This window comes from Triturus cristatus, chromosome 3_2, assembly GCF_964204655.1.
Source record: "Triturus cristatus chromosome 3_2, aTriCri1.1, whole genome shotgun sequence".
NCBI lineage: Eukaryota > Metazoa > Chordata > Amphibia > Caudata > Salamandridae > Triturus > Triturus cristatus.
This window is the reverse complement of record NC_140584.1, coordinates 828,954,285-828,978,855: the sequence shown is the minus strand read 5'-3', so window position 1 is coordinate 828,978,855 and position 24,571 is coordinate 828,954,285. Positions and strand designations below refer to the sequence as shown.

The 24,571-nt window shown below is 47.3% G+C and overlaps 1 protein-coding gene across 2 annotated transcripts in view; it reads left to right on the top strand.

Annotated features, from left to right (window-relative positions):
* The window catches only part of SCARF1 (scavenger receptor class F member 1), a 248,643-nt gene extending 224,329 nt beyond the window's left edge, over positions 1-24,314 (top strand). For both annotated transcript variants that reach the window (XM_085649059.1, XM_085649060.1), the window contains one exon: positions 22,284-24,314. In XM_085649059.1, coding sequence (XP_085505185.1) covers positions 22,284-23,383 — 1,100 coding nt within the window. In that variant the 3' untranslated portion in view covers positions 23,384-24,314. The remainder of the gene's footprint in view (positions 1-22,283) is intronic.
* Positions 24,315-24,571: the final 257 nt, after the last annotated feature.

Sequence of the window (24,571 nt, the reverse complement as noted above, 5' to 3'; positions counted from 1 at the left end):
AGTCCAAAGAAGGGGTAAACAATTGGACATTGGTAGGTCCCTAAACTGCTTTTTCCTAGATCCTTCATAGATCACCTCTTGCAACGAAGTGGCTCATTTATCTGCCCTTACTATAGCTCAGATTAAAATATTTTTACTTCAGTGGGAATTTAATATGACAGACCCGCCTAGCACCTAATCAGGTGATTGTGCATCGTACCCTTTAATATTTCCCATCATGAATGCTTGCTCGCAGGCAAGGTTCACCCTAACTCCTCAAACTTCTAGCTCATCTATCTATAAGTGTATCATCAAAAACGCCCTGATTTGGAGTGTGGTAGTAAATTCCATTCCATGTGCAAGCATTGTACCCTACTTCAAAAGTGACTTTTAGAAATGTGACTGATTATGGACTCTTATATAAAGCCTGCCCAATTATGAATACCAGTCACTCCATTTGTCTTTAAGTTGTGACTATCTTGCATCTCATTGGAGTTTTGACAAAGTTCGACTTCTTATTGTCTGAAATGAAACGTGTCAGCTAAAGCATTCACATAAGTGAAAATAATTAAAGATACATTTATCAATATCTTAAGTGCCTCAGATTGGTTCACTTTATAATCGGATCCTGTAATGGTGTGCTGGATTATCCTAATTGTTCATTGTATGAAAGACTGTGAATTAGAGTCAAATCTAGAGCCCAGCACCCAATATAAATAACATTTGATTCCAATCAATGCGGTGCATAGTTAATTGCAGGAAAGGAGTCTCATTTGCAAGCACACCGCACAAGCGGAAATTAGCACAGGGATTTGGAATATCAAGTTTTTATTGTTATTGCATCTGTGGTGTTTTACTCTGACAGTTTTCGGCAAACATGCCAACCTTTCTCTGGAAGGAGATATTTGCTAAAAAGTCATAACATACAGATTTAGATGCAATAAATAGTAGCTCTACATGTTAAGCCATATTTCTCCTCCAAAACTTGTAATAGGAGGTATTTGTTATACCTGCTAAGTACCTCACGCCAGCGTAATGGTATTTACTTTCAAAACTACTTTGCTATGTCAACCGATAATTCATAATGCAGGTTAGACTTACCTGCTGCAAAGAGTATTCTTCCACAGTCCAGCCAGGGCGCTTAGATCAGGTGTGCAGGCTATTTTCGTCATGTGGCGCACTCACCAGACGAGACTGGGCAGTCGTGCTTTTACCCACCTTGTTGCCGTCCACTGGAATGCCCCTCTGTTGAAACTGTGACTTGGTCTCAAGCTGTTTAGGAAGCTTCCTAAAACTTGTTTTTTTCCCAACAAGTCCTTATTCCTTCTCCGTCTCTTAGTAGGTCTTTCTTTCTTCATTTTTCTTTGCTTCTTCTGATTTGTTCTGGTTTGTGCCAGGATATCCTTTTGGGGATGAGTGTGTGCAATATAAATCCTTTTTACATAAAATAACACTGTTAAATAGCTCACCGCGGGGTAATGGTATTTACTGGGAGCTATATACACCACTCCCTATTGCAAGGCATTACAAATAGCAAAAGGTACGGATGGTGTGTCTGATATATCTGCTTTATTTAAAATAAATGAACTGAGATCAAACAATAAAACAAGCATTGGCATAGGCAATAGGTCTCGCCTTTGGGACCTTATAAGTGTTTAGTTATCCAGCACAATATCCTTGGTGCAACAACATCAACTGTTGCATGGCTAAACACTTATAAGGTCCCAAAGGCGAGACCTATTGGCTATGCCAATGCTTGTTACTGTTGTAGCCCATCCAGCGCTAACTTTTATTTTGACCCACGTATCTTAGTAAATGGCTTTCAGTTAATTAGTTAGAATTCCCCAGGAATTCAGTTTTGACCAAAGCCTCTGTATTGAAACGCTATCAAAGGTGTTTGAAAGTCTATAAACCCAGGGTAGAGGGCCTTGCCTTTTGTGGCCATGGTTGCTTCGCTCAAATGGGACAGGCATATGAGATTGTCCTTAATATGATAGCCACTTTGGAAACCTGTTTGGCAAATCGGAATTAAGTTGTTGCCCTCTGCCCAGACTTGGAGCTCCCTGTTTAAAATACTGGCAAAGCACTTCCCTTCTGTGTCAATCAATCAATCAATCAATCAGAACATTTGTAAAGCGCACTACTCCCCCGTGAGGATTCCAATGCACTGGGGGGGGGGGGGAACGGGTCGCTGCTATTGCTCGAATAGCCAGGTCTTGAGTAGCCTCCTGAAGGTTAGTAGGTCCTGGGTCTGCCGTAGGAGGATGGAGAGGGAGTTCCAGGTCTTGGCGGCCAAGTGAGAGAACGATCTGCCGCCGGTGGTTGCTCTTCAGATGCGGGGGATGGTGGTGAGGGTGAGGTCGGAGCGGAGCTGGCAGTTCAGGGTGTAGAAGGTCGAGTCGTCTGTTGGGGTATGCTGGTCCGGTGTTGTGGAGTGCCTTGTGTGCATGGCTGAGGAGCTGACGGGAAGCCGGTGCAGGTCTCTCAGGTGGGGTGTGATGTGGCTGTGGCAAGGGATGTTGAGGATCAGGCATGCAGAGTATGCGTTGTAGTCGTTTCAGGAGTTTGGTCGAGGTTCTTGCGTAGAGAGCGTTTCCGTAGTCCAGCCTGCTGCTGACGAGGGCCTGGGTGACCGTTTTTCTTGTTTTGGTGGGGATCCATCTGCAGATCTTGCGGAGCATGTGGAGGGTGTTGAAGCAGGAGGACGAGACGGCGTTGACTTGCTTGGCCATGGAGAGTGTTGAGTTGAGGGTAAACCACAGGTTGCGTGCGTGGTCGGTGGGTGTCGGTGCTGCTCCAAGTGCGGTCGGCCACCAGGAGTCGTCCCAGGCTGAGGGGGTGGAGCCGAGGATGAAGACCTCCATCTTGTCTGAGTTCAGCTTCAGGCGGCTGTTCTTCATCCACTCGGCGACGGCTTTCATTCCTTCGTGGAGGTTGGTTTTGGCGGTGAGAGGGTCCTTCGTGAGGGAGAGGATCAGCTGGGTGTCGGCGTACAAGATGATGTTGAGGTCGTGCAGTCAGGCGACCTGGGCGAGCAGAGCCATATAGACGTTGAACAATGTCATGCTGAGGGATGATCCTTGGGGTACGCCGCAGATGATCTCGGAGGCTTTGGAACGGAAAGGGGGAGGCGGACGCTCTGGGTTCTGCCAGAGAGGAAGGAGGTGGTCCATTCCAGAGCCTTGTCTCGGATCCCTGCGTTGTGGAGGCATCTGCATAGGGTGCAGTGGCAGACAGTGTCGAAGGTGGCTGATAGGTCCAGGAGGATGAGGGCCGCGGTTTCGCCGTTGTCCAGCAGGGCCCTGATATCATCAGTGGCGGCGATGAAGGCAGTTTCGGTACTGTGGTTGCTGTGGAACCCTGACTGGGATGGGTCCAGGATGTTGTTCTGCTCCAGGTAACGGGTCAGCTGTCTATTGACGGTCTTCTCGATGACCTTTGCCGGGAGCAGGGAGATGGGCCGGAAGTTCCTGAGGTCCCTCGGATCCGCATTGGGTTTCTTGAGTAAGGCGTTGATCTCGGCGTGCTTCCAGCTCTCCGGGAAGGTCACGGTCTCGAAGGAGATGTTGATGGCCTTGCAGAGATGGGGTGCGATGGTGGCTCTAGCTTTGTTGAAGATGTGGTGTGGGCATGGGTCTGACGGAGAGCCGGAGTGGATGGTGTACATGATTTTGACGCTGTCGTTGTCGTTGATGTTGGTCCAGGTGAGCAGGGGATCGATGTGGGTGGTGGCCGTAGGGTCTGAGGTGTCAGTGGCTGTTGAGGCGGTCAGGTTGTTGAAGCTGTCGTGGATGTCTGCGATGGAAGAAGGTGGCAAGGGAGTCGCACAGGTCTTGCGATGGTGGGATGTCGTTGGTGTTGGAGCTGGGGTTGGAGATTCCTTCACGATGTTGAAGAGCTCTTTGCTGTTGCGTGCGTTGTTGGCGAGGCGGTCCTTGAAGGAGGCCCTTTTGGCAGAGCTGATGAGGGGATGGTGTCTGCGGATGGCATTCTTGTGGGCTGTGTAGCTCTCCGGTGTCTGTTCGCGGTGCCATTTCTTCTCTAGTTTTCGGCATGTTTGCTTGGAGGCCTGGAGGTCCGCTGTGAACCAGCTGACATTCTTGTTAGTGCGTCTGTTGGAGGGTTTCTTGATCAGGGTGAGGGTGTTGACGCAGTCGTCGGTCCAACGCCTGAGGTTGCTGCCGGCGGTGTCGGGGTCAGCGGGTGGGCTTCGGGAGAGGGTGGTGTTTAGCTGGTCTTCGGTGATTTTGCTCCAGCTGCGGTGGGGGATCTGTTCGGTGCGGTGGCGCTTGGTGGGTTTCTGGAAGGTGAAGTGGATGCAGCGATGGTCGGTCCAGTGGAGTTCGGTGGTGTGGCTAAAGGTGATGTGGGAGCTTGCGGAGAAGATGGGGTCAAGCGTGTGGCCGGCGGCATGGGTGGGCGATGTGACGAGCTGTCTGAGTCCGAGGTTGGCGATCAGGGTGGTGGAGTTGGTGTCGTTGTTGTTCTTGAGGTGGAAGTTCAGGTCTCCGAGGAGGATGTAGTCTGTGGAAGCGAGGGCGTGCGTGCTGACGAAGTCTGCGATGGAGTCGCTGAACTGAGGCCAGGGTCCGGGGTGTCTGTAGACGAGAGTTCCTCTGAGGGTGGTGTTGGGATCAGTGTGGATCTGGAAGTGAAGGTATTCGGCGGTGCTGAGGGTGTCGTCGGAGCTAGTCGAGAACCTGAGGGTGTTCTTGTGGAAGATGGCGATTCCACCTCCTACTCCGTTGGTGCAGTCTCTGCAGGTGATCTTGTAGCCGTCCGGGAAGGCTATGGCGATGTCGGGTGCCGAGGAGCCGTTCATCCAGGTCTCTGTCAGGAAGGCGACATCCGGGGAGGATGTGTCGAGCAGGTCCCAGAGTTCGACGGCATGTTTGCGTGCGGAGCGGGTGTTCAGTAGTATGCATCTGAGGTGGTTGTGTTCTGTCGCGGTGGGCGGTTTGGAGGCACGGAGGCTGGTGAAGCTGCAGCTCCGGCAGGAGAAGGGTCTTTTGGTGTGCTTTGGGGCAGCCAGTAAGCAGGCGTGCGGTCTTCCGGTGTTGAGTTCGTGGAGGGTGCTGGCGGCGTAGTGACGGCGGTCGGTGTGGCATCCGAGGGGACCAGGGGGTCTGGCGCTGGGCGCGGTTCAGGCGTGAACGGGCACAGATGGGCTTGCCTTAGGCACGCCTTAGGCGCGACCGCACAGTGGCCGCCATATAAGGGAAGGTAGGAGGGAGGAACAGCTAGGAGGCGGGAGCGGGGCGGCAAATGGGCGAGCAGGGGGGCGGGGCCGCAGGGGACACAGCGCCAGGAAAACAACAATAATACAATAGTACAAAAAAAGGAATAAAAGGGAAATACAGCCGAATACAATACAAGGGCAGAGTACACAATTACAGTAAGGCAGACAGGGGAAGAAAAGAGGCGGAGCGAGCAAATGGAGCTTACGGCCTACCACTGGCCACCAGGGATGAGGCGCAGGTGGTAGACTGCGGGTGGAGGAGGGCCTCGAACAGCAGCAGCGGGCTCACAGGGACACGGACACACAGGTGGTGCTGTGTGGCGTGGGGAGCGACCTGCCTGAAAACAGGGTCAAGGGTCGCTCTCCTCATCACGCAGCGGCCACCATATAAGGGGAGGTGGGAGGGAGGAGCAGCTGGGAGGCGGGAGCAGGGAAGCGAATGGGCGAGCAGGGTGGCGGGGACTCAGCGGCGGGAAAACGAGAGGGTAAAGTGGGCCGAGGATACAGAAGTCAAAAAAGGGCACAACAACAGTACAATAGTACAAAAAAAGGAATAAAGGGGAAATACAGCCGAGTACAATACGAGGGCAGAGTGCACGAGTGTCCAGGAGCGCGATTAGCCAGTAGTTCCCGGGGCATGACCAAGAGCTCTTTTTGTGTAGCCGGACCAATAATGAGCCACTCCATGACTCGGGGATAGCTGACCCCGTTAGACACAGCTGGAGTAAGGGGGACATAATTGAGGCCCATCTGGTTGGGGCCCATTTGTATACTGCTGCCGGGATACCACTTGGACCTGGAGCGCTACTTGGGCGAATTGCCTTGATGGCCGTCGTTACTTGAGCCATGATTATTATTGTCAGATCGCCAATCACTGGGCTAGATGGTCTTGGGAGCTGGCTGATCATCTGACCAGATGACTTGCTTTCATTTTTATCCTCCGCCTGTTCCCTTTATGGACTTGTTACATACGCTTCACAATCGGTGGGAGTGACATTGCCACCTGCCACCTTGGGTTTTGGAATGAGACGTTTATTGATCCGCCTCCAGAATTTACTTTGGTCCTTTGATTTTATAATCATATGCGATTCGGACCATTTTCTGGTTCCCCTCTTCTCTTATCTTTGAGAATAGAGGACTTTTCCAGATTTTTGCCTTATTGTGATGATCTAGAGTTGCAGCCATGTGTTCCCCCCTTGTTGTTTCTAGGGGTCTTTAGGGCTTTATTTAATTGTTGTTTTAAGGCACCTGTTTGGTATTTACTACTTATTGTAAGCGTGGGCTGGCCTGATTCCATACTGCTAGCATTTTTTGTTTGGATACTGTCTCCTTTAAATGTGCGGCGAGGCACCCCCAAAGATTTGAATTGAAATGTTCATTGCCTGCATTCAGGATCACCTCTAAGAACTCTTCCACTCGCATTCCATGCCCCTCTTGATTATCCATGTTCCATCTCACCCTATTAATGGGTTCAAGATTGTCTTGTTTTCCAATAAGGCCTGCTTTGGGACGGCAGGGGTGCAATATTGTGGCTTCACAGCTATAGAATGGCATGACCACTGGCTAGGGCCGCGGCGACTTCAAATTTGCCTATAAGTTGGAAGCGTGACAAAGACACCCACATATAGTCTAGGGTAGCCTTCCTGAAGCAAGATGTGTGCGTATAGGCCGCTGGAATATCCGGCGCAACTCTGCCCATTTGGTTCTGTTGCTCTGCAAGCTCTTTGCCTTGCTTATCACTCCTTTGATATTGTGCATTGATTGGCTGAACATCCCAAATCTCATCGTTAAAGCCCGTTGAGCTGTTGTTCAGATAATCCTTAAATTGGTGTTGAAGTCGCCCATAATTAACCACATATTATTTGGAGTTCATGTAATGAGATCCCTCAAAATTGGGATCAGTGACATCAAGGTTGATTCCCTTCTTGACCTAGTAGGATGCAGATAAATGCAACCTACGATGAGTGTTATTTTCAAAATGATATAGTCCCTCTTTCCTACATTTAGCAGCGTTGTTGCTGCCATTAAATCATTCTTCATGTAGACTGACACCCCACAAGAGGCGTGCCCCCCAGCCTGTGAGGCCGCTGCAGGGGATTTACATATACGGTAAAGTCTGGCCAGGGAGAAAAGTTTAGTGCACACGTAGGATAATGTCATGTCTCCGCAGCTCTTTGATGGTATCGTTCTTAAGTGTTGAATCAGTTAGACCTCTTATATTCCATGAGCTGATTTTTAAAGAAGTGCGCCTTTTCTGGTTTGTAATGTTTTGGGGCCTTGAGCTAGGGGCGGTAATTTAATGCATTTGGTATCCATGCCCAGTCCTTTAGTGTGGTGTATTGGGCGATACAATGGCGGCCATCACCAGATCTGCTTGCCGTAATTGTTAAACTCTCTTCCATGATTTCCGGGGGTTGGCTTCCCCTTGGGGTGCCCCTTAGAACTGAACCAGTGGCAGGCACATTCCTGTTTTTTAGATCACTCTCCTGGTCTGTCCCTTTATTTGTGTGTATCCAACTCCTGGAAAAAGGAGGTGGGACATTTGCATACCAAGTTTTATAACCAATTGTTCAAACTGCGTCTTACTTTTCCTCAGTGTATTAACTAGGTTTGGGCTATTAAAGATTATTTCAGTGCACTCATTGGTCTCACCATTCCTTTGTGGCAGGAAGGCTACTCCCAGGAGCGGCCCGTGCAGGTAAGAGCGATGGGGTGGAAGGCGGGGTGGGGGGGAGTCAACAGACGATAACAAGGTAAACTTAAATTAAAAAAAAATAAAACCACTTACCTTGCACTTGCCGCATTGCTGACAACCATACCGCACTTACCTGCACCAGCCGTGCCTGGCTACTCCATCCAGTTCACAGAGGTGGAATCTTGGTTATGAGGTGCTGAGGTTGCCATTTGGTTTATATTTAGGCATGTGGTCAAGTTAAGTATGGCACTTTCGTCCTTGATGCATCCGATGGGCCCAACATCTGGCCCATAAAAGCCAGTTTTGTGTACCAGGATTGGATATATTTGTGTTGGGACTGGTAGTTCAGGCTTAGCGGCTTGCGCAAAAAACCCTCGGATGACGTTCTTAGACTTTCCTTGAACGAGGCAAATTTCTGTGGCTTGTTTGCTAGCCTGAGGAATGTCCTCCTTGCATGTGTCCAAGTCCTGGTTCATTTTTCCCTTGGTCACTCCTTGAGAATTTCTGGGCCATTGTTTACTGGAGTAAAAGAGTCTCTATTTTTGGCGTTTTGCAGATTGTTTTAGGTGTTTGGTGGGCCTGTGCGGCACTACGAGTCCCAATTTGTTGGTGTAACTTGAAGTTATCTCCTTTGTGCTTCCTCTGGACCTTCTGCGCCGCCTTACCCCTCTATAAAATCTTACCTTGCTATAGTGGGGGGAGAGGGGTAGGAGCATGCAGAAGCAAGAGTGCACAGAGCACCAGTTGCTGAATTGCTTTCGCTTGCTTGCTGTCTCTCCTTGTCTCCTTAGCTTTACTTGATAAAGCATCGGAGGGGGTTTTGGGGGGAGGAGGAGGTTGGGACAGCACACGGGTAGGTGGGAAAAGGAGGGCCCAAGGGGGGTACACGGCCACCAGCCTCACTGAGTCCTGGCTTGGCCCCTTCCACTGCACGCGTGTTCACCCCTGACCCACAGACAGGCCCCCCCCTACTAGGGTGCTTGTGTCGTGTGCCAAGAAATAAGTGCCACCTCTCACTCACCCTCTCTTTCATTGCTGGTGCTGGCTCCTCTCCAGGCGCTGTGCGTCCATTGGGGCGTTGCCACACCGCCCCCTTACCCGCCCGCGCCTGCAGGTCCCTCCTCGGTGTCTCTGAACTTAGTTTACTTAAGTTCAGAGACGCCGAGGGTGGGGAGAACTGACAATGCATGTCAGTCAGCATGACGTCGGACCGTGGGCGGTCCAGCGTCATGTTGACTGACATGCATTGTCAGACAAGCCAGGGAAAGGCAGCACTGCAGCACAAGTGCGCATGAGTGGGCATGGAGAGTAATTTTTAGCCCGTGCCCAGTCATGCGTACTTGTGTTTTTACTGCCTTGCGCATGCCCATTAGGAGCCCCTCGGACTCCTAATGGGCAGGCGGCGGGCGTAGCGTAAGCTGTGCCCTCAGCCAATCCTGGCGCTGCAGCAGCGCCAGGATTGGCTGAGGGGTTGCCACTCCAGTGCTGACGTGGTGTTCCGGTTTGAAGGGGGCAGAGGCGCCAACACGGACCAGGAGCAGAGGCGGTCAGGTAAGTTTTTGTTTTAATTTTATTCAGTTCTCCCGCTGCTGGTGGTAGGGTTGGGGTGGTGTTTAGGGTTAGGTGGTAGGGTTGGGGTGGTGTTTAGGGTTGAGGGTTGAAATTTGCTAGGGTTCCCGGTGTCTAGGGCTCAGGGCCCGATTCAGGTTCGTGCATAATGGTGTTGGGAAGGTTTTAGGGTGGTTTTGCAAAATTCCATCCAGATTTGGCTGAGTTGGGGTTGGGAAGGTTTGGCTGGATTTGATGCACATTTGGCTGGGTTGGTGTTGGGAAGGTTTTAGGGGAGTTTGTCAAAATTCCATCCAGATTTGGCTGATTTTGGGGTGTTTTTGTGGGTTTGCAAGGGGCTTGTGTTTGGGTGACAAGTCGTACCCCTTCCAGTGGATGGATTTGTGTAATTCTTGCTGAGATTCTTGGGAATGGCTGGAACTAGTGTCCCAGTGAGTTTGAAGATGATCTAAGTAGTGGAAGTGCGAAAAAAGAGCATTTTTTGTGGAGGCCCGGATTGAATGTTATCCAATGGACGGTGTTGGGGTGCGTGGAGAAGTGTTTTTTAGGGGGTTCCAGTGGATCGACCGGAACGGGGCTTCTGTGAGAGGCAGGGAGGTGGAATTGATGGGTGTGCAGGAAGTTTGGGAGGAATCGATCGATGGGAAGGGTGTTTTTTGGCAAAGTCGATGAAGGGAAAGAACTGCCATAGGAGCCTATGTTAAACGTGAGTTTTGCATGTTTTTGGGGTTCGATTGTAGGGTGTTGCAGGTGGTTCCGAGTGGATTTGCTTAGCTGGGATCAGAGTTTGGAAGGTCTAATTTTGATTGCAAGTGTTTTGAAGAAAATCCATGGAGGGGAAGGTGTGTTTTGGGCCTAGTTTCAGAGTGCGTTTTGACGCGACTTTAGGCCTTTGGGAGCTGGCGGTAATGCACATGTTTGGGATGTTAATTTAGGGTGTTCTAGGTTTTTGGGAATGGGTTTAGGGGTGTGGGAGCAATGGTGGGAAGGTCTAGTTTGTGTGAAAAAAAGCAGTTTGGTTGTAGTTGAAGGGGAAAGGGTAATTTGGCCCTGTTTTCTAGGTGTATTTTGTGCCATTGGCGAAGATTGCCTGTACTGGGTAATTGCAGGTGTGCGGGATACGAATAAGCTAGAGCGATAGAAATAAACAGATAGCGGTTGGAGAGAGAGAGGTGAGGAGAGGTAGAGGCAAGGATAAACGGAAGCGTGTGCACCACACCAGGCTTGGCAACTTTATCTCCCACCTTTGCGCCGAAGTGGTAAGCTAGCGTCCAGGTTATGTTACGGGGCACTCCTCCAGCACTTTTACGCCCCGCCATTTTCAAATGTCACCAGCCGCCCCTGCTCCTCTCTTTGCTTCCCTTGCAACCTCATGGACGTCCCGGCCGGCCTGACGTAGACCCCTGTCCAGAAACAGGGATTCATTGCAGGTGGCGGGCTGGCTGGGTCGAAAACGGCCATGAAAAATATCTGACGCTGCTGAGCCCGCTACCCACTCACTTCGTTGGAGGCCAAGGGGCAGGCGAGTCAGGTTCTGACGTTGCGGCTGCCGCTCCACTTCGCCCGCGTCATACCCACGTGACCTCCTTGAAACCGGAAACACTTTTCACTCCACCGGAGCACTCGGATTGTGAAAAGAACAACCTGCAAGGTAAACACCATCACATGCAGGCCAACACAGTGTCCTCAATGAACACCAGTCAACTTGTTCCAGACACTCTAAGGACATTTATGTTGCACCTGGGTGTGCACCCCGTTGTATTATCCCAATAATGTCAGGCACGGTCATTCAATTCCATACTGGCCGCTTAGTCGTCACTACATCCTTAAAGTCCTGCTCTGACCCTCATACCTGCAAATAGTGAAAAAACGCTATGAACAGTAATAACTAATAAACAAATGACTCCTCAACTATGGACAATCAAGTTCGGTGTCTGTTTGTTACAAACACACAAGAAATTTGTTTCACTGTCTATTTGCTTGGTATTGTCTTTTCAGTTCTTAATTTGTGCCGGTGGTTGCCGGTGGGGAGCACGAGCATTTATTTTTGGGGACCAGTAGTTATTTTTACTGTGTCGGATATTTACCGAGAGCAAGAGTGGGGAAAACATATAGATCAAAAAGACAGGGGAAGAAAAAGACATAAAAACCGTCACCATGCCTGCCAAATCACAAACAAGTATCAATGTATGATGAGGGGGAGGGGCCTTCGAGGGGGGCAGGACCTCATGCCCAGAGCTACCTAAGAGGCACTCTGCCCCTCACCAAGCCTCCCAACGCCCCCCCCCCAAAAAGGCAATTGAGGCTGGTGCTAATGTCCCGAGGTGCTTTCACACCTCTTAAGGGACATAGGCTGCTTACTGCCTCTGAAAACGAGCTGGAAATCCATTGTTTACAGTGGTTTTTAGCTTGTTTTCCCTGCACCATGTGATTTCGGCTTTTCACCGGGTGACTGTGTGAAGGGGGTCGAAATCGTGTGAGTTGGCAGGAGTGCGTCACAAGCAGAGAACAGGAACCTGCAAGTGCGAGAAAAAGGAGCAGGGAATGTCCAGTAGTAGATTAAAGATTACCAGCTTTAGTATTCGGCATGCCGACGTCTGATCGCACCAGCCTCCAGCTTCTGAGCAGAGCTACAGGCACCAGCACACTTTCTTTCACAAATTAAGTAATGTGTCTTTTTGTTGTGGTTTTCTTCACTTGCACCTTCCCTTTACTTTGTGACATATATTCTTGCTTATTAATTGCTTATTAATTCTGGATACACATAATTTGTGTTAAGGAACAAGTGCAATGGTCATGAATATTCGGTTAAAGCTGCATTAGTTGCACAAGGTGGACTTAACTTTCACTGAACAGTTGTCTAACCAATGAGCCCACTGTCTTGTAAGAATCGTAGTTGAAGATCAGACAGGTGTTTTGGTGAGGGCAAAGGAAGGAAGATGACTTCATGAGGTGGGTCAAGCTATCTTGTTAAGAGACTTGGGCCAGAAAAGGCAGAGCAATAAAGGATTGCAGAAAGCCATTGTTACTGTGCAACCCAAGGCTGGAGTAGTGACAGTCTTGTGATAAGGTCTGCCTGCCCTGTGAGCCTCACAGGATGGTGCTGGCCTGGTGTGATGATGGGAATCCACAATTGCTGTGAAAATCTGCTTGCGTTGTCTTCAACTGCTCTGAATCTCCTTACCCATTCTTGCAATGCTGAGCAAAAGACTTCCTGCTCTGTCTCCAAACCCGGCCTCCTGGCCCTAGAAGGTAATCACGCGCTTTAAACCTGAAACATGGGGAAAGGATATATCCCCATGTCACAAAATCCTGGTTGATATACAGCTCTGCAAAAACATCGATTCTACATTATCAACAACTTCTGTATCATTAAGGTAAGTAGATTTGGAATTTAGATTAGTACATCTACACCTTCCTTGACAATATAGTGGCAGTCAAAATTTTTGCAGGGCTACATTTCGGCCATGATGTTGTTAACCCCACATTCCCCCCTTGGGAAAATGGGACTGGGTAATGGATACTCAAATGACAGTGTTTAGAAGGTAGCATGGTTTCTTTTTTCCGCTTGTATTGTTTTAATTGATCTTGTACGTGTTGTTGAGTTTGCCTGTGTTTTATTGTGGTTTTGTTAGAGAGTGAATGAGGGGATGAGTCAGTGGATAGATGAATGGTGCATGAGTGACAGAATGAATGTATGACGAGGTAGTGAGTGCCTAAACCCATCAATAACACAAAAGGCACGTTCATTCGTAAGACAGATCTATTGGCATTGCCAATGCTTGTTAAATAATTTTATGTGTTAAAAAAAAAAATCAAACTGAGGTTTTGTATATATTGCTCCATTAACTACTTAATCGGACGTTGATATTTGCAGGCAATGGAAACAATTATTTCACTGTCAGGCTAGTTTTCCAGGGCCTATTGAAATTCAGATCTACTGGGCAATATTGTAGCAATTATTGGCTCTTGTCACTGGAACTGCATGAAGTAGTTTACCAATGCTATCTCACTCAGTACCTAGAATCTCCTCTTTAGTGGTTAGATTCTCAGAGTCTAGCGATGTTCAGCAGTAAAGGCTTACACAGTGTGAGTAGTATTTCAAACATGGGTCATTCTTACATGGTACACAGTAAAAGGAATGTCCAGGCAGTTTAATTGCATTATAAAATGTATAGAAGAATTGTATCCACTTAGAAATGTTCAAACTGAGTAATGTTCAAACTGAGTATTAAAATGTAATCTCTGTAAATCACCATGAGTTGAGTTACATTTTTGTGGGGGGGAAGGAGGGAGTTGACAACGAAAAAAGAAGGAAAAAAAGAACTTACCTGCTGCCTGCAGCCCGCCGCATTGCTCCTCTCATGGCCCCACTGCAGGCAGAGGCTCCCAGACTCCCCTGCGGCCAATCTTGAAGCTGCTCTCAAGCATGAGATCAGCTTTAGGATTGACCTGAGAGCCGACAATTTACGCTCCCTGGGAGCCTGTGCTTTGTTGGCTCCAACGCAGTAATGCGGCTGGGTTGGAGAGAGCTTCAGTGTGCATAACGGTTTGGCCGGCCTGAGAACCCGTCATGCGCACTGGTAGCAGTGCAACCACTCCCGGTTGGTGCCTGTCACTTTCCTGGCCCCGCCCCCAAGACTCAGTCGGGAAACAAAATAAAACGATAATAAACCCTGGTCTATTATTGTTTTCTTTTTCTTTTTTTTACGCTGCTGGCAGGGGGAGCGTTGCTCCACCATAGCAGAGTAGCCGCCCCTGCACTCATCATGAGGGGTAATCTAGCTCCTTCAAGTCAGCAGGGGATAAGGCGTGCGTTGACAGCATTGGGGGAGTAACTAACAATGTGGCCCTTCCGGACAGTCAGAAAGTTTGGCTGGGACATTTTGTATATGTCTTGCTGTATTCTCTTCAACCACGAAGTTAGTGAGACGGACACCAAAGTAGATCCAACGTAGTATGTTTATTTCAGCTTCTTCACAAGACGGGAGTCCCAACCTGCTGCCTCCAGCAACCGCCTCTCCGAGAATGGCCTGACTCACATGGAACACAGGAGTGTTCCAAGTGTGACACGCCAGCCTCGCACAGCATGACAATAAGAGGGCAGAGGGAGAGGTAGCATCACAACACATCTTCTTCTCTTACAACAAAACAAGAGAATAAATAAATGAACAATATGAGAAACATGGGTAGATAGGGAAGAAACAAAAGAAAGGAAGGAAAAATTATAATATAACCACATAGAATTAGATGCAGTAGACTATCCTTAAATATTACAAAGGAAATAAAACAGTGTGATGTTCAATACAGTACAAAATCATTATATTTTTTTGAGAAGACGAGCTTCCCGTAACTGTCTAACACCAGTACAAGTTTTACCATAATTCTGTTGCTGCTGGACTGCGTTACCATCAGATGACTGATCATTACTCTTGGAATATAAAGCAATCCTCCTCAAGTTCCACTTCTGCCCATTCTCCAAAACAACATGCCACCTGTGCACCTCTTTGACTTTCAAGGGATCAGAAAACTTGTCCATATTTTGCTGTCTTCTGCCAAGCTTCACTTTAACAAGATCACCTACTTCAACTTTGCTAGAATTGCTAGGATAACCAACAGAAGAATTAGACATACAATCTTCGTGCATCCACTAGGGAGTAAGTTTGATTTTGGGTATTCTTCCCCTCATTTTTACAAATGGACCTTCATTCGTGACACTATGCGCAGTCGTATTATAAGACCATACCATGTCTTCCACACATCTTTGAATATCACGAGCACCCTGAATAGCTAATTGAATAGTACCTTTAACAACTCTATTCATGCGCTCTACCATGCCTTTCCCTTGGGAGTTATATAGTGAGGTAAACGTGCCTGATGCCATTGCCCAAAAGAAAGCTGCGCATGGCAAAAGAAGTAAGTTGAGTACCGTTGTCTGTAACTAAAATGCGAGGAAAGCCTTCGTTCACAAATATGGACCTCAAAGGTCTGATAACAGTACTGGTGGTGATATTTCTCAAAAATTCAACAAAATCCCACCTTGATGAAACATCCACTAGGACCATCGCGAAGCAATTTTCACAGGAAAGAAAATCCATAGGACCAATAAAGTCCAAACAAACCTTTTCCCATGGCAAACCAGCTTGACCAGCTGAAATGGGACCCGGATCTTTTGAGTTAACTTTTAATCTTTTTTCACCGTCCTTACATAATGCACAATTTTCCACCCACCCTCTAATATCATCATCAAGACCAGGCCACCAAAAAATTGCTCTTAACCTCTTCAGTGCCTTTGACGAGATAGTCTCGTCATGGAGCACGGTCGCGCTGTGCCCATGACAAGACTATCTCGTCATGAACCCCACCCACTAATGTAACGCCCGGCACAGGAGTGGGAAAGGGCGTGGCACAGAAGGGGTTAAGATGCTTCACAGTAATAGTTTGTCCAAAGTGACCTTCATAGGCTAAAAGAAAAAGTTTTTTTCTGAGCGCCCTAGGAGGAACGAATCTCTCACCCCTCATAAGCAAGACATCAGTGATTCCAATACTGAGTTCATCTTACAACTTGATAAAGCTGCGTAGTGAAGACTTGACATCACCGTCACTCCTCCATCCAGAGCGGATAGAACTAACAAGCTCAGAAAAATCTGGGTCATCGATGGCGGCTTGATGCCACTCATCCTTAGAGATAGACTTAAACTCCTCAGAACATGCATCCTCCACACTTGCCACAACACACTCTACTTCCTCATCAGGTTCCATACATTGTTCCATTTCGAGTGGTAATCCAGATAAACAATCCGCTTAGACATTCTTCCAAACGGAAATATTTTCAAGGTCATGAATAAACTCCTGCAGTCTGGCAGCAAATCTCATTGAACGAGGAGAGCCATTGTTGGCACCACCTGGACACAACACAATAAGAGGGCAGAGGGAGAGGTAGCATCACAACACATCTTCTTCTCTTACAACAAAACAAGATCCTTATAAGGGGCTTGTGATCCTTCCTAAGGGTAAAACTTGTGCCCCACACATAGGTGCAAAAATGCTGAACGCCCCAGGCAGCAGTTAATGCTTCACGTTCGATCGCTGCATAATTACGTTCAGAGCTACTGAGCGCGCGTGAAGCAAAAGTAACAGTTTTTTTAACACCATTTTTTGTTTGTGAAAGAACAGCACCAATGTCATGAGCACTCACATCAACTGTAATAAAGGTATGTTCGAGGCATATGAGCTGCAGATTACACACTTGTGCATAGATCGCCATCTGGTGTTGGGCCCGGATGTTTGCAGTTTGTTTTTCCTCTTAGAAAGTCTTTGGAAGTTACGGGGTCGGTGACTCCTCCTTTGGATCGTATTGCGCATGGGCTTCGGCTCCATCCTCAGATTGTTTTTTTCTGCCATAGGGCTCGGATGTAACCTTCGCGCTCCGGTTCCGAACAGCTTCCAGTTCGACGGTCGATGCGCAATCCTCACCCTAAACCGCAGTATTGTTTCGATCGCGATCTCCCCCACTCAACGCGCCTTCTCATCGGCACGGACCTTCAGTTCCAGTCGTCGACGGCAGCCTTCGGGCCTCTCCAAGCTTCGGTCCTGGCTAATGGAAAGGACTCCATTTAAAAAGTGCCCTCGATGTGGGTCCAAATTCCCCCACACCGATCTCCACAAGGTATGCAATCTCTGCCTCTCCCCTGAACACGAGGCTCGAGACTGTCCGGCGTGTAAGTCCTTCCGGTCCAAAAAGACTATTCGGGACCGAAGAGCCAGAAGAACTATGGCGCACTCCTCGACGACGATTCTGGACGACATCTTCGGAGAAGGCATCGATGCTCCAGAGCAGTACACCGAAGAGGGCCTCGTCAGCGCTTCCGAGGCCGACGACTCAGATGTGGATGACATCACCCCGGCGCAGAGGGTCGTGAGTACTGATCCCCCCCCCACACCTCTGCCGGCACCGAAAAAGGCTCCGGTCACGCCTTCGCCTCCGGGCCTAGGCAAGACCAAGGACACTGCTTTCAACACCCCACCTTCGGGCCCGGTGAAGAAGCCAAGCAAGCCTTCCAGCGTCTCGGGCTCGAGCCAGCCTACTCCTGGTTCCGATAAACACGCTTCGGCGCCTAAAAAGAATCCGTCCCCAATAATAATGTGAAGATCATGCTGTTGTGCCCAACCAAGTATAGCAGGCCCATCACTTGAGATATATGCTTTGCCTAAGGCAGATCTACATTTAAATTCGAATTTGGTTTCCATAACACCCTTAATACTAATGATTTCACCACTGTAACCTTTAGGTGTAATATCACTATTAGAAAGAGAGGGGTTAGGCCAACATTCATTAAAAGTGTGAAAAGGAATGATGGTAAACATGGAGCCAGGGTCAACCATAAGTGTGATGGGAACATTATTCAAAATAAAAGTGGCTCTCGGTCTCTGCAAGGAACAAGAACAATTGTCTTCCACACACAGTGACATATCAGGAGAAACACATTCCTCATCATGAAAAGAAACTCTATTCCTAGATGGAATTTTACAAACTTTGCTTATATGGCCTCTCTTTCCACATTTTTTACACATTTTATCTCTTGCAAAGCATCCAGCAAAGTCGGCAGCATGATCCATACTGCCACAACGATGACAACCAACAAATTTGGTTTTGTTGTCAGAAGGAAACTTAGACTTATGTTATTTCAGCTTCTTCATAAGACGGATGTCCCAACCTGCTGCCTCCAGCAACAGCCTCCACGAGAATGGCCTGACTCACATGGAACACAGGAGTATTCCATGTGTGACATGCCAGCCTCGCGCAGAATGACAATAAGAGGCTAGTGGGAGAGATAGCATCACAACATATTCCTTTGGTCCGCAGCTGCATGCTGAACGCCGACAGTTGCAGTGGAGCCCTTCAAGTGGTAGATACAGGGGGCCTGTTGCGGTGGGTCAGAGAATGTAAGGGATCCTTCCACTCACTAAGAAGATATGCAGGGGCTATCTTGTGGTGGATGGGCACAAAGGTGACCCTGAACAACTAAATAAGGAGGAGTCTCTAGGATGAGGCAACCTCAGCAATGCAACATCACAGGGGGCACCACCAGGTGAGTAAGAAGGCCTATGTTGTTTGCATAACAAGGAGTGGGCAGTAACTGGAAAGGAAGAGCACCTTGGGCAATCCGCACGGCAACAGTGGTTTACCCCAGAAGCAACTCGAGTTCTTCTATCCTGGTAACAGGGTGTCTTCTTCCTTTCTCTCAGGGAGACACAGAGGGCAGATGTAATGGTGTGCTCAGGTTCAGGCTCACTAGCGACAGCAGGTGTCTGATCTCTAAGAACTCCTCGCTGAAGCAGTGGTCCTCATGGCAGCACTTGGCTTGTTGTTTTTGAGCTGATTTAAGGCAGGTTCACAGCACACAGGTCCACCTACGTCCTTCTCCCTCAGCTCACAGAAGTCAGCAAGCCCTTCTCCTCAGTCCCTCGAGCCTGGTGCTGATTCTATGAGAGGACAGCACAACATCCTGACCCAAGTCTAATAATTCCCCTCAGCAGCTCCTTGTCAGATTGTTGTGGTCAGTAATATCATCTGAAATTCATACTGTGTCTTGAAGTTTGTTTTCAAAAATATCTTCCCATTGGGTTTAGAATTTCTATAATTAATAACTATCATACATTTTTGTGTGAAGGATATTTATGTCACAATATTTATGACAGATGATGTTTCACTACGATATACTGGTACTGCATACTATGATCTTCTACTTCTTGAGTCAGAGGTGAATGTGAATGCCCAGTTCATAGGGCCAACATATATTCATAAAATGTAGCAATTGAGGTCAGTCCCACGTGGGACCCAAAACTAGTTAGCACTGGAAATGTTTAGACAGAGAAAGTACATCTTTGTCTGGGGGCAGTATTTTCAGTGTCTCGGATTCCATGGTGTGGGCAGACATCCAGCAAATATTTGCTCCAGCCACAAGCTGCATAGTGTAGATTAGTTGAATGAAAAGTGTAATACGATTTTTCTTCATGTGAATCACTTTCATTCCATATTCTTCAAACTTTTACAATTTATAAACGGAGGCGACTTAATTCCAAGCTTCAGATGCTGTATACCTGCCCATCCAGGCTTTATCATGCAGCACGATGGAATCAGCAATACATCCTGGTTAATTGTGCAAATATTGACACAATGTATTTCGGGCTCAAAGTCCTTCCTCAGGGGTAGCTGTAATTAAAAAAAAGGCCCATTAGCATTATATAAAATATTAAGGGACGGAATTCAAGATAAACCTTCAAAGTAAACAATACATTTCCTAAGTGTCCACACACATACCTCCATTTCCTGAAATGTGCTGTGAAAAGCTTCCAGCATGAGAGGGTCATCAACTTTACCTTTGCCCAATTGCAGTAACTTTGTTAACCGTTTGGCGCAAAATGATATAGTGGCCGCCTAGACGCCTGTTGTAAATGGCAGTATCCACACAGCATTCTGCCCAGTAACCACTGACTGCCCCAGACTCTAAGAAACATGCTCACGCTATACAAGATGGCCTCCAATTTCTTTTCCAATGCTGGCCTTTCAAGACGCTATCAGTTTCTCCAGCCCTTCTACAGAGCACGACCATGCTCAAGGGAATACCTGTTTTTGGAAAAATGCACCTTACAATGCCACACAAGATATCAAGACCCCCAGGCCCACTTCCTAAAAGAAGGGCTATAGATAATGAAGGGCATATAAATTGTGTAGAGATTGAGTAAGATCTGCATATCTTTGTTTTTATGGTAAGCAGAGCCACTAAAATTATTACTGAGTATGAGTTGGCCACATAACCTACCATCCGGTGCTGAATTTTCAAATTTCATCCCAAAAAATGTTTTTTGTTCAAACTGGTCACATTTACTAACAATACTGTAAATATGGCAATAATCACTTACATAAGACAATACACAAAGCAGGAAGCTTTGTGTAAGTAAACTAGTCGCCTTTCAGCTGTTGATTGCTGTATTCAATTTCATGAGACGGAAGGAATCACACGTTCTACTATCCTTGCATTACATATAAAGTTCTGCAGTTTCTGTTTCCTGTTCCAGGTGAAAGTGAATCTCCTGACTCCATCATCTGGCTATAAACACATCATCTGGGCATATAGCACCACTTTAATGAGTGTATTCATGCAAATTCATGTTTACATAACAGGCAATGTTCTCACATCAGCGGTAAAATTAAAAGAACACTCAGGGGCAGATTTACAAGCCCCGTGCGACACTTTTGTGCCGCCGTTGCAGCGGCAGTGTAAACAATGCGGCCAATTTACAACGTGACACATCTAGGGAGATGCGTCACATTATAACTACGTCAGGTATAATGTATGCAGGGTGGCCGTTCCCATGCAGGAAAGCCTCGTAGAAGTGACGCAGTGAAATCTGCGAGATTTCACTGTGCCACTTCTAGGACGCCACTGCGTCAAAACCGTACGCATGCTTGAAGCAGGCATAAGGAGTAACGCAGTGTATTGAGAATAGGCCTCCCCGTGCGTTGCTGGAGTTACGTCGTGTTTGCTACACCACTCCAGCAAAGCATGACTTTTGCGCCAACAGATGCATCAGAATTTCTGGTGCATCTGTCAACCCTTGCGCCATGGTGTGACATATTGTAAATATGGCGCATCCATGGTTGTGGAAGGGTTTCGCTGGCTGGCGCAGGGAAACTGAAGCATCTCTACAGATGTGTCAGTTTCTTGTAAATCTGCCCCTCAGAGTTTATAAAACTGTCAAACATTTTGTATCTTTTTTAAGGACTTGTGTCCTGAATCTTAAAGAGCCTCCATCTGAGATGTGTGCACGACAAATATGTAATGTACTGTATTGTTCTACGAGGCTGTTTCTTCATGGAAAGGGGTGCTCTTTATAGCGTGAGCGTGGTGTTAAAACGAAATCGAAGACACATGTTAAAAGGTAACTGGAAATCTCAGGATAAGAGGCTCCCTTTTCAGCAGCAGTATTGTCATTTGGCCTTGTTTACTCCAGATAACATGCTCTTTACTCAAACTCCTAATCTCTGGCATATGGAAGGGCAGGTGTTCATGAAAGGATGCTTCTGTACTTCCATACATGATATTCAGCTGCAGTTATGGATGTTGAGACTTTGAGTGAGGTCTGTGAATGTCTACAGTTTTCCTTGGGTATGCTCTAAAGCGTTAGTATCGTATCAAATTGTGTTCAAATATATAGAGGCCGCCACATGTGTTGTGTAATTTGCTTTCAAACTTATAAAATGCTGCATAGCTTCCCTTTTCTTGGTGCATAATGTTTCTTTTCTTTGCTGCATATTTATTTTCACAATTCCTTACTGATAATTAGCATTGATCATACAGGCGAAGAAAGTGCATTATTGAGACAGTTTAGGGCTCTGAGAGTACATTGCTACTTTTGACTCCCTAAAGAGATAACCTGGATATTAGAATTGTGAGATATTTTCTAGGATATGTCAAGTGGAGACAATGGGTTCAGTAGAAGCATAGAAGCATATAAGGTATAAACTGTTACTCGTCCCAGTAATCATTAGGTTTCCAAGTATTGTTTTAAGGACATAGCAACTTAACCAATGTAATGCACTTACCATTTATTGGATATTGTCTTAATATACATAGGTACGAAATTCTACAGTGATTTTGGTCAGGGCAGACAGATGCCTGCTGCATAATTTAGTCAACTCTGTAGCACAATTTGGCCCTCCATTGTTGCATTTCATAGGCTGCACCACATAGTTCTTTTATATGTCTGTTCACTGCATCTCTTGTTTTGTTTCAGAAATTCCAGAAGTTGCCAGAGGTGAGTTTCAGGAGAATAATTCAAAGTGCAATGTCTTCCCTGGAGCCTCAGCCTTCAATGAAGATGATATTTCTGAGCCGTTCTCTATTCCACGGACCTCCAGCAACGCCAAAGCCAAGAGGCCATCTGTCTCTTTTGCTGAAGGAACAAAATTTGAACCCGAATTGAGAAGGGGCTCCACAACTGAGACATCCAATCTTGCTCGTAAACCCAAGCTCCCGTGGGGTCTTCCTAAACTCTCCTTGGTCCAGTCCCATTCTCCGATGGAGGGGGGCGATCCTCAGGTAGACGAACAGATCTATGAGTGTACAGAACCTTCCGTAGAGCAGGATGACCCAAAGTCTTCCACAAAAAGCACATCTGGGGGTCGGAGGCGAACGTTATCCAATGCACAAAAGGCTGCCCAGAGGACAATGACAGAAGCGGACAATCCAGGCGAGAAGAAACCTGAAGGAAGGATGAAGATCCCAAAGATTACAACAATTTATGTTAGTGTGGGACCGATTGGAAAGCCTTCAAAGCCAGATTTAAACATTGAGGGGGAGGGGCCAGTCAAATCTGTACTAAGGCGTTTCGGCAGCCTTCAGAGGGAAAAACTGGGTCACAAAGATGAACCCAAACTTCGTAATAGTGTTGACGGCATCCAAAAGCCTTTACGGAAGAGCTTGCTTCAGGCAGCTGCCTTGAAGGCTAGTTCTGCCACTCCATCAACCACCCCCCAAAATGAAGCCCTGGTGCGGGCAGAAAAGCCTCAAAGGTTAAACCTACCACACACAGCCAAACCGCTGGAAATCCCTGCAAAGAAACCTCGAGTTCCCAGTTTGTCTATTCTTAAAAACACAGACTTGAAAGCAGAGGAGGGGGTAGAGACATTGGATAACTCTGATCCTCTGGATGTGGACGAGGATGAGAAGCCAGAAGGCACCCTAGCACCTCTTCAAGTGGAGGAGCCAGGCAGACAGGGCCAAACCATCTGTGTGGCAGACGAGGACACTGAGCCCAAGTATGAAAATGTCTGCCCCTATGGAAACAACCAATTGCCTCAGCTTCAGTCAAATATCGATGGTTCTGATACTTAAAAAATGCTCAAAACAATGCAAGGTCTTATTATGAAGTGGATGCCAAGAAAGCACTGTTCCTGAGTCCGTGCTAATTCCCCACGTTGTAGGGGAACATTTTTGACCCATTACCAGCTGAGCTTAAGCAACATCCTCTAACTTAGTATCAAGGATACTCTACTGACTCTGCTGAATGGTCAAGCTCTACTGGTGGGGACCTCTGTCTGTGATCCAGGAATCTGTTTACAGGTGACTCAGTACACAATGTCTTACAAGGCTGACACCATCACACTTAGTCCGCAAAGGCCTTTGCTATCAACAGATATGGACATGGAATCATTTGGTTTGCAAAGTGCCTTATTGCCCCATTTCTGGAACATTAAATATTCTGGAAATGGCCTAAGGGGACAGTTCCGAAGAGCCCTCCTAAGGCAGATTGTCTGTGGATGATGTTATGAGAGACTTGAAGCAGCTGTTGTCAGCAGAGGCCTCCCTACAGGTCCACCACGAATCACATCAGGTATATCTCCTGTTCAAATGAGAGGAGATGGGATGGGAGAGGATGTGGTCCATCGGCTTAAACTGCCGACTTTGGTGCTGGAAACCAGAGTTCGAGCCTCAAGGTCGCGTCCACATCTTGTGATTCTGGGCAAATCACTTAATCTCCCCGTGCCTGAATGTGTAATGTAAATACGGTGCTCATGTAAAGCGCTCCAATACTTTCGGGTCTAGTTCGTGCTATATAAATATGCATACATTTTTTTTTAAAAACGAGCATACTGTGGAACTTTGCGTGTATTCTGTGGTGTGGTAGGTTAAGGTACCCCAGAACCATCTTCTTGACATACACTGGTAACTGCTGGGCGTCTGGTCATCTAATCAGGTTTCCATTGGAAGGTGGAACCGGGCGGGGCTGGAAGAGTTGGGGTGGTTTTCACATCTTGAGCAAGCGCAAGCGTACGGAGATTGCTCCAACAGTTGATATTAAAACCTTACATTTTTAATGTGCTCTTTTTGTGTTAATTCGCATCATGCACTTTGATCCTTGCATTTCAAGATGTAGCATTTCGCCTCACACATTGGCAGTGTTGGCAGGTGGGACGAACTGAGCATTAAGCTTCAACAGTAACTTTCGATGGTGTGAGCTGGATCTATGGCTAAAGGTGTTTTTTTTTTCAAAGATCTAGTCCCAGGATTCGAAAACATTGT